Source organism: Crocodylus porosus, unplaced genomic scaffold (genome assembly GCF_001723895.1).
Source record: "Crocodylus porosus isolate Cpor-Errol unplaced genomic scaffold, CroPor_comp1, whole genome shotgun sequence".
NCBI lineage: Eukaryota > Metazoa > Chordata > Crocodylia > Crocodylidae > Crocodylus > Crocodylus porosus.
This window is the reverse complement of record NW_017728927.1, coordinates 6,156,325-6,166,700: the sequence shown is the minus strand read 5'-3', so window position 1 is coordinate 6,166,700 and position 10,376 is coordinate 6,156,325. Positions and strand designations below refer to the sequence as shown.

The following is a 10,376-nucleotide window of genomic DNA, read 5'->3' as shown; positions in this document are numbered from 1 at the left end:
CGCGGGGAGGGGAGCCTGCCCCGGCCGCCCGCGGAGCCCCCGGCGCTTGTCTCCGCGCAGAAGTTCCTGCTGCACCGGCTCTTCTTCGTGGCCAGGCTGCCCGAGGGCGCCGACGGCGGCGAGGTCACAGGTACATGCGCCGTTACTGCGCATGCGCGCGACAACCTGGGGCCCTCGCGGCCGTTACCGCGCATGCGCAGAGCTGCCCGGATCCCAACGGTCCCCCCAAAACCAGTTGTGGTGCATGCGCTAAGCGGAACGGCCGCCTCCTGGCTACTACTGCGCATGCGTATAGCTGCCCTGCCCCAACTGTTTCCCTCGCTTCCTGTGCTGCGTCTGCGCCACGCTGCCCAGCGCCTACCCTTCCTTCACGTTCGCATTGCGCATGCGCTTGGCTGCTCACGTGCTGGCACCAGGTCGGGGCGCCCTCTTGGCAGCGCGAGGCTGGCGCATGCGGGGGCCGCGTCCGCCCTGTTTGTCGTCGAAGGCGTCGAGGCGGAGCAGCAAGAGCCACCTGTGCAAGGGGACAGCTCGCGGAGGCCGCCACGTCTTGCACCCAGGGCTTGCAGAGGGGTGGGGCAGAAGCCACGCAACAAGCCCCCCGGTTGCAGGCAGGCCTGGAGGCATGGGTGAAGGCCCTGGTTGGGTCGCCACATGAACGCGAGCGGGTGGGGCAGGAGCGGCTGCGTTTCTTTTTGCTCACCCGCCGCGGCGCTGGGCACCATTCCCTCGGCCACACAGACGTGTTTTTTACAGCCCTCTGGTGGCACAATCTAGTGCACCCTCCACATTTGTGCCTGGGCAGTGATGTCAAATAGCAGGAACCACAGCAGTGCAGTAGCCTTAGTTGGTGCAGCCTCTCTAGGGGCAGTGCCTGCGGGTCAGTACAGCCCCTTTATGCCATCCTGCACATGGCCGCCTGTGCTTTACAGGCCATCCGCACCTCCCAGTAAGTGTGGTGGGCCTGTTGTGGCAGTGACGAGCAGCGTGCCCCCCAGACGGGCATGGTGCCTCTTGGCAGCACCGGCAGACAGTCATTTGAATTCCCTGGAGCATCAGGCTCTTTCACTTGGTATCTCCCTTTTTGCTAAGGAGTGGCGCAAAGAGGGCGCCAAGTATCAAGCCACGCTGAAGTGAAAGGGGAGATGTTGTGTTTTAAAGCAAGACACAGATTTGGTGCCCCACATTCAGTGAGGACTCTGCTCAGTCGGTCATGTGATTAGAGTCTGGTGAATGCTTTGCTGGAGGAGCAGAGGTGCTGCACCAGCTGGCTCCATCAACAGATAGGGGCAAGGATTCTTCTCCCAGCGTTTCGTAAGCACACTCGGCTCTGCGGGACCTTGAGTGCTTCATCATTAAAGCCCACTAGCTACACAGCTAAGTATTAAGCACATGAGATAAAGGGAATTTGGGGCCATCTGTATGCTTTGGACAGTGAGAACAAAGTGTTTTTGGTGCACTGTGCTACGAACAAGCCCGATGCTGACTGCCTTTGAGGCTGAGATAAGTTCCCATAGGATAACCATTTATCCAGTCTTTGCTTTTCAAATAAGGTTACCATGAAAGGCTGTTTCAGAAGATATTGAAATACCACCTTGGAGAGCCTGTCTCGGGTCTGCTGCTGCTTTACCCCAACTCTATTCTTCATATCGTAGAGGTAGGTTAAGTAGATCTCAGTGTTACTATATTCTGCAGCTTCTGAGTCCACGCCAGGATTGAAATACAAGGCATGAGGCCTTTCAGTGGATGCAGTGGTGTTAGCGACCAGAACACCAAGGACCATCCCATTCCACTCAAGCAATTACCCTGGTTTGTGAGCCTGCCTTCAGAGGCTGGACATATCCTGTCTGGAGTCCAGGGGAATGATCTCCTCACCAAAGGCTGAGCACACCACCCACCTCTGGGTGGGAGCTGGAAGGGATTCCAGTCATAGACCAGTGAAAGCTGACCAGTTGTTTTATACACTTTCGTCATTTGGGCCTAGTTTGTAACAGCTCCGTCTTCCCTTGCAGTCATCCAGTGGCACAATCTATCGTATCCTCCACGATCTAGCTTCTCTCCAAAGTCAAGGTCCTAGGTAAGCGTTTCCCAACGGACAGGGTGCTTCCTCTAGGGATAACATGAGCTTCTGGTATGATTATAATAAAACTTGACTCAGTTAGCGTTTCTTTCTGGCAAAGGCCTGGAGACCATGATATCCATGAAATCAGCCTCTAAGCCTATAGCACTTTCCTCTTTAAAGTCAAACATCTCTATTTAACCCCCTTTCACCCTTCTGGTGTCCCATGCTCCTTTTCTCATTCTCTGCCAAATGGAGAAACTAGGAGGATGACATTTAGACAACTGGCAAGCCCCTTGGACTTGCTCTCTCCAGTATGCCTTGGATTTTAATTTTTAAGCAGAAGCCTTCATAATTCAGAGAACAGCAAGTCCAAGTCCAAATGTGATTTCAGTGCAATTTCTGTATCTTGCTTCAAAAAGAAGGTGATGTGTAAAATGGGGGAGGGAGGGCAGCAGATTGATGTGGTGAGAAAAATCACCTCTCTGAGGCTTCTGCTTTCATTTTGTAACTAGCTCCCATCACATATCTGTATGTGCTCCTTGTTCTACTAACACACAATATTGTATCTTCCAAGTCCTAGCTTCCTTCCAAAGTGAAGAGTAACGTGTAATTACCCTCCTAAGCATCAGATTAAGTTGTGATGGGGTAAGGAAATCAGGTTTTCAGTTGCTAGATCCAAAACAGAGATGGGGAAAGTACCAAAATATGAGCAGTAAGTTTCCCCGAACACATGGTAGGTAACACCTCATTGTGCAGAATAATCAGACTAATGCTTTACCATCAGTGCTTTGCTACAGGAAATTAAGATTTTAGTGGTGTCACATAACATCCCAACCAAGCTGTTCCTGCAGTGGTATGTCACCATGGTGACTCTGCCTGTGACATACCTGGAAGATGTGACACAATCACAGTCTACAGAAGAGGTTGTCACCGAGTGCCTTACTCTCCTGCTGAAACTGGGCGCCTACATTTCAAAGACATTTAAGGTGACATTTAAATGGATCTAAAGGGTAAAACTAAAGGCAGAGGTACGAGGCTTTTTTTTAAGCAAGGTTGCTTTTAGCAAACTTGCATTAATGGATGCTAACGGGTACTGGCTCATGTGCATTTAGTGACAGAATCTAGCAGCTGTATAGGGATGGAGAAATGAAGGCCTGTGATGTCTGTTTTTAAACTCTTCCAAACTACATTACCTGGGTGTTGAAATAAGTTGTATCTTGTAGTCCATCAAGTAATATATTAACTCGAGTCGAAGACACTAGACATTTTTCTCCTGAACTTAATGACTTAATTGGCCATTTATAGAGTTGTCAGTCAGTCCACTCTAACATGCACATCCCTATTAAAGGGTAAACAGAAAGGGGCAATAAAACCTGCTGCACTGTGCTGGGCACATTGCTGGGTAGCGTCAGGCAGTATTTTTCTACTAATGCTGAACATGATCCTGAAGTATTCTCTCTTTACCATGAAGGTTAGCAGCAAGGCATTGGGCAACAACCTACACACACTTGTACCCAACCTCCTAATCCCAGCAGAGACCATTAACTATTTGTGTAATGCCAAGGACTGTCTGAGTCCAGAGGAGTTCCTGAAAATGTATAAGGGCCCTTTACAGTCAGCCATGGACTCAGGTACATTATCACCACAGTTAAGAGTAGAAACAACTTATCTGTGGCAACAGGATAGCATTTATCTACTGAGCCAAAGTACAGGGTTGACTGTCCAGGAAGAGCATACAATAAAAGTTGAAGAATCTTCCAGTATTCGACTCAGTAACCGGAGTCTCTCAGCTGGCTATTCCCCCCCACCCCTCCAGTAGTGGCTGGGGCAAGTTATCATCATCCTTTTAAACAGCTCCTCTGCAGCCATGGCCCTTGTCCTGTAGGTACAAAAATGACATGGTCCCTTTGGCATGAGAGGAATGCAGGTTTATGCCCATTACAGAAAGAGCCTTGAGCCTCCCTTCATGCCACCAGCCCGCTCAGGCTGAGCAGAGGCAAATGTGCCCCTGAAGGTGCTCTGAACACAATGTGGTTCCAGTTTCCCGTGCACACACGAAGCACCAGCTGTGTAAGGGGCTGAGGACCATGGCACATCCTATTTCTTTCAGGCGAGCTTGCTGTTTTGACTAAGACAGCTAGGTAGATAGCTGGAAGAGTTTGGCTTTAGAGGGATCACTCAGCTGCTTGGGGGAATATTGGCTTGATTTTTTAAGTGCTTCAGCTTTCATTTTCCCCCTCTCACAGAAACTGTGTGGCCTACCCCTGGTCATCTGTTTGCCTAGACGTATCAGAACCTATCCAAAGCATTCTTCCTTAGCATTTGAGCATGTAGTCATAGTGCAAACAGCAGAGAAACAAAGGAGCGCAGAAGAACACAGAGCTAGCATGGCGGTCGGACACATGGTAGAAGAGGGGTAGTCATTAGTCCCCTGGTATTGGCATGGAAGTATATGGGAAGGAGTCAGGAGGCCTTCAGTGCAAGTCACTTGTTGATCATCTGCCAAATTGTACACAAATAAAGAGACGCTTTTAAACAATGTCGTAGAATTAGCGACCCTTTGTGCAGGAGTTATGCCAAGGTGGAATCTAGCTCTGAATCTTACACTTGGATGACATGAGTCACTATATTAGGAACAGTTGCTATCTTCGTGCCAAGCACATAAAAATGCAAATGCAGCTCCCGGTCTTAATTCTGTGCAGATTAGTGTGCACCAGGGTTCAAAGGCAGCAATGGAGCAGCAGAAATCCTGCTTTCTGGAGGCAATGACAGGGAGAGGTTTTTTGGGGAGTAGAAAAAGCAAACCTTCCAGTGACAAAAAGAGAGGATTCTTTAATTTTATAAAGGTTCACCCAACTGATGAATCCGAACACGTTCAAAATGCTTTCGCAATTCAACCGATTTAGAAAGAAAGCAAAAACAGTTCCACAGTTTCACCTTGAATCAAGGTTATGAAATTTCACATAAAAAGTAGGTATGGTTAATACAAATAACTAGGAAACAAGGATAATGATCAGTACTTAAGGTAGCAATGAAATGATTAACAATACAGTAAGTTTCCTTCTACAGTATGACAGTCCTTCAAGGCACTAGAATACATCCACAGTTTTGACAGGTGACCGATAACCAGCAGTCACCACCAGCATTCTGGCTTTTTTGGTTCATACTTTAGCAAAGAGTCTGCAGCAAATCAGTGAGGGGGAATGTCTCTGGCAAGGCATCTCTGTTTTAATACCATGTCTAAGGACTAGGGATAAAAATCTAAACCGTGACAAAATAAGTAGGTTATTTCCATAATACATGCACTTTAAATAATAGCTAATGACTGCTCTTTATTCTTTTGGAACTTCTGCTAATGCCATCTGTATTAACAGCAGTTAAGCGTCCTATGCAAGTCTCTGCAGTAATCTGCTCTTTCCATCCCGGATTTTGGAAACCAGCATCGAGACACAGATCATTAAACTTCTTCTGGATGGCTGTTACCTTCTTGATAACACTGAAGTGGAAGCTTTGTTCAATTCCACGTCTTCAAAAAAAGCTTTTCCCTGTTAGGCCTCGACTCGGCAGAAAGGGCTGAAAGTTTGTCTCCTTTACAGAGCCGTGCTTTCCGTGTCGTTGTCAATGTCCAGCATGAGATGGTTTTGCAGTTCCTTGCCCGTGGACTCTGCAGGAAGCTCTGAAGAGGGGCCTCTAAGTGGTTCTTGAGCACTGGAGTTGGAGTCTGCGGGGGCAAAACATGGGGGAAAAGCATCAAAATTGAGCAGCATGTGGACAGTGGCATTTTAACCACTCCTAGATTGCTAGTAGCACTTAAAAAGGGGGGAGATGAACAGATGCAGGTAGGGCAACAAACCAAGGGCCTGTATCTGTGCACGTAACGGGATAAGCCAACTCAGAACTGGACTGAGGTTGGGCAGCTTGTCAGTCACCTACGTAAAAGGGAAAGGTATTCACCATTGCATAGGTTCAATGAAAGCATCAAAGGGTCCGCAGCCAAGATGACCATGACCTGCAAGATTCCTAGCTTCTGTGACAGGTGCCAGGAACAAGGGAATTCAGCAGTAAGAACCAACTTGGCATCTGGGAAATGTCAATCAAGCACCCCCCTCCCCCTCCAACCACTTTGGCAAGCAATGTGGGCAACCAGCAGGATCATTTAATACAGGGAGGAAGAAATTAAGTAACTAACAGAGAAACTGGGATTAATGGCTGGGATCAAGGCCCTTCCCTTGTCTTCTGGTTCACCTTGTCTTGGATCAGTGACAGGAGTTTTGTCCCGACCCTCTCTGGTAGGGGTGGCTAGAAAGTGAAACAGTAGAGACCTCACCGCTGCAGCTCCAGTGACTCACTGCACTGATGAGCAGGGTAGAAACTCCCAGGACTTGAAATCAGGAAACTTCAATGAACACAGTTAACTCCAAATATTTATGCTGAAGGCAGGGCAGTGGCACCTTATAGACTAATTCAGAGTCATACACTCGACTGTAGGCAGGGGACAAAGTTGGAGATGAGGAGGACCTTTCTGCCCCCAAGGGTGGTCATGCATTAGAACAGGCACCTAGAGCAATCGTGGAATCCTCATCCTTGGAAGTTTCCAAGAGCAGGTAGACGGAAACTTGGCTGGAGCAGTTTTGTTAGGGATGATCCTGCCTTGAGCAGGGCACTGGACTAGATGATCCAGCCCTGCTTTCCTATGATCCCACTTTGTGAGATGCTCTGAACGCACCTGACAAGTGAAAGGTAATGTAAGAGTGATGTAGCTGTGATGGGCCAGAAATTATGCGAGGCAGGGAGCTCTTAGGGCAATATCTTTTATTGGCCCAACTACATAGTTGAACCAGAGTCAGGCAAGCTTTCAAATGCAAAACCCGCTTGTGTTCACAGCGCCTGACAATGCAGGCTGTTGCTTATGAAAGCATATGGCTTTGAACTGGTGGATCAAGGTGCCACTCTGCCCGATTTCGCACCAGCATGGCTAACTACCAATCCAAAATATTTGTGCATTGCACTCACTTCAGAAGAGAAGTGAAGTGAAGTGTCACCTACTGTACCACACTGGCATCTACAAATACAGATTATAATTCGTTGCTCAGCTCAAGGAGCTTGAAGAGGCAAATTTCACAAGCCCGTCCTAAGAGCCCAAAATGCACCAAGCTTCAAACCTAACCAAAAATGTGTCATTTACTTAACATGTTTAAATTTAAAGCCTTGATGCTAAGTGATTTGCTGAGAGAGGCAACAATGGGTTTAAAATACTTCAAGTGCAGCCTTTCTTTCCTGTTTTCAGCAATAAGTATTTAAGCAAATCCTGTACCCGGGGTTGACAGAAATGCTCTTGAACTTCCAGGTTACAGGAGTTAAGTGACACTGCTCTCTCCCAGATGGCACTTCAGTTGCTGAATCAATACCTCGGCCAAGGTCCTGAACTGATCCAGCTTTCTGCAGAGAGCAATTTGCAGACTTCACTAACTCATTAAACAATTCCACATGCCCTTTTTTAAGAAGAGGCTTCCGGTTTCTGCATCCTTTGTCCTGCGTTTCCCTGCACAGCTTCAATTGACAAGCTGTGGTTTCCTCCGCACAACACAAGAATAAGTGCCGTACTGCACCCAGGGGATCATTACGCTTGGTGTCAAATGAAGTTACTCCAAACAGCTCAAGAGCTGTAAAATGAACAATTAAGATGCACAGCAAAACAAAAGAGAAGAAAGCAACTTTTTCCCAAGCTTGCTGCAAGTTCAATAACTTTAGCGAACCACTAACATTTTTCTTCTTTTCAGTTTGACATGTCTTGGTTACATCCACTGAATGTGTGCTCATAGCGCCCCGTTTCATTGAGCGGAAAACTCATCATCTGACTGATGGAGTCAATGGAATCAATAATTTCTCCAAATCAATGGGAAAAAGTCCAGTAACAATATTTTCGGAAGACCAAATTCTTGCTCAGCCTCACATGCAAATGCCTTTGTCCACAAAGCATATTATGAACTGAACTTAAGACTGGCAGGCCATTATCTTGCTAAAAGGTTCTCAGCTTTTACCATAGGCACACTGTGGGACACAGCAAACCACTCTTTAATACCGAAATAGTACATAACGTTAGGATTTTTGGGGGGTGCGGGGAGGGGGGTGTTAAGAATCTTAAAACTGGCCAATTCCCTTGCTCCACACTCTCCTACTGCTGGCACTAGAAGTGACATGACATGCTATTCAGTAGCCTCCTAAGAGCAAAGGTTTCCAGTCCCTGACTGGATGCGGAGGCAATGAGAAACGTTTCAGGCTTTTTGTCTTTTCAGACTGCAGATAAGCAAACTTACATTTCCACAAATGGAAGAGACTCAGGAAATCTAGCCTGGTCTCATACGCTGCCCAGACATCTACTACTGCGATTCTGCATTTGTAGTTTAGCCTCATCTACAGAATCATGTAAGACAGCTTTAACCTGAGAAAGAAGGCATGGGGCAGGAGAGCTTCCCATGACTATGTCATTGTGAAGGATGAATTCGGAAAGGGAGTGGAGCTAGTACCAAGGGGCTTAGGAGGGCACGAAGGGTATCTAGTTATGACACAAAGTGGTAAAAAGTAGACGGCTTCTTTACAAGTAGCGTGGTGATAAACCCACCCATACAGATTCCCATCACATGAGATAAAACAAAGGGTGACATTACTGATACAAAACATGACAATTTGGGGCATTTTAGTCTCAAACGTATTTAGTATGTTAAATAAAGAGCAAGCACAAAACAGAAGAGCCATTCTTGATGCATGCTGTGTAATTAGATGGCAAAGCAAGCCATGTTACAGTGACTGGTTAGTAATGGGAATTAGTGCACACATGATTATGAATTAGCAATGCTTTGGCCAATCATATGCCTTTTCCTTACCATTAAACTTTCCAATTTCAGTTCCTACTGAATGCAGGTCAAACATCTAGATTGTTTAATAAAATTTCCAATTAGAATATTCTTTTCTCGGGCTTATCATTTTACAGCTATTAATAGGATTTGAAGCATTACTGAAGTCTAGAGCAGGGAGGGAGGAATTGGGTATGCCACTGCTCTGAGAGCTCTTCAGGTGTTGCAGTTCACGTTAGATGTTTTCTGCCAATTTTAGTTTGGCATCCAGTTTTCCAGCCTGCAAGTCAGTTTTTCTCTATTATGCATCTTACGGTTAAACAAAAATGCAACACATCATAGATTAATTAATTTAAAAGTCCAACAAGAGAGTTAATTTAATGAAAGTTACAGCATCCGTTTCAAGATAAGTGCCTATGAAATGCCTGGAAAGTGAGATCAGACATTCACAACTAGCACAATGTCCTGGGTTAAATTAGGATTTCAGGATAAAATTCTACGCATAATCCCAACTATCGGGCCTCAGTTTGGAAACTTAATGATCCTCTCCTGCTGAGAGGGGAAGCTAAGCATCAGGTTTCAGCTATTTCTCAGTCTCCTAGTTCAATCTGAAACAGTGAGTGTGTTTGTGGCGTTCATCTAGAACGCAGCCTGTTCCCCTTTTCCTCAACTGGCGTTGTTTGGGGACAGTTCTCAGACTGATGTGCCCAATAAACACTGTCCAGCTGACTTTGGCTTGCTTGAATATTTTGCATCTTTCAGCACTGATCTGTGAAATGCTAAGACTGACACATCTGAAATAATGCAGTTAACAGTGTCAGTCACTGGTTTCCCCATGAGGCTTTAAAAATTTGATCCAAACTACAAGAACAACATAGTTCTGCTTCATGTCGCTGATTTGAATAAGTGGAAGTCCAATTCCCCCAGCAGAGATTTGCAGAAATGTTCTGCAGTTATACACTGATAATGTCAGGGCTGCCTGTACAGAGCAGCATACAGTCCCTCTGTTGTGGGAGTCTTGTTTGTGTAAGCATTTTATTACAAAAAGCGCAGATCCCTGCACTGAGTGGCTACCAGCTAGAGGGAAGAGTTTGTTTCATTACATGCTTGTTTGGCATTAACTATACTAGAAAAACAAGCCTCCGATTGAAATTTTTCTGGCTGCTTGTCAGAAATAAAAGCTATTCCCTCAAATGAAGGAGATATTTTACAATCACGTGGAAAAAGATAGTAGGTGCCACTAAAGCAAAGTACTCAAACGAATGTATCCTGGGGGGAAAAAGGCTGATCCCCAGAACAACTCATTTACGGCATTTCAGCTGCACCAGCATTTCCCAGGGCAGTGCTGCGACATGCTGCAGTTATTCTGAAGACATGACATGAGTGAGGCTGACCTGTAGACAAGGGAGGGGAAGGGAAAAGGCATGAAAGGTGAATTGCTTTTTAAAGCAACTGACTTT

General features: G+C 46.3%; 2 protein-coding genes across 8 annotated transcripts in view; one reads left to right on the top strand and one right to left on the bottom strand.

Annotated features, from left to right (window-relative positions):
* Positions 1–3: 3 nt before the first annotated feature.
* CUNH7orf62 (chromosome unknown C7orf62 homolog) lies at positions 4–4,599 on the top strand (the record flags this gene model as incomplete). Its single annotated transcript, XM_019542126.1, has 6 exons — positions 4–130; positions 1,554–1,657; positions 2,013–2,077; positions 2,847–3,048; positions 3,534–3,693; positions 4,309–4,599. Coding segments are annotated over 6 exons (696 nt in total), but the record flags the coding sequence as incomplete, so codon positions are not given.
* A 275-nt stretch (positions 4,600–4,874) lies between these two features.
* The window catches only part of ARHGAP17 (Rho GTPase activating protein 17), a 65,264-nt gene continuing 59,762 nt past the window's right edge, over positions 4,875–10,376 (bottom strand). For 3 of the 7 annotated variants that reach the window (XM_019541840.1, XM_019541842.1, XM_019541844.1), the window contains 2 exons: positions 8,947–8,992; positions 5,707–5,783 (listed from right to left, as the gene is read on the bottom strand). Coding sequence is in view for 3 of the 7 variants with exons in the window: in XM_019541844.1 (XP_019397389.1) it covers positions 8,985–8,992 (8 nt within the window). In the remaining 4 variants the exon portion in view is untranslated. Of the gene's footprint in view, positions 5,784–8,946; positions 8,993–10,376 lie in introns of all 7 variants that reach the window. The other 4 variants (XM_019541839.1, XM_019541845.1, XM_019541843.1 and 1 more) reach the window with 3 other exon arrangements.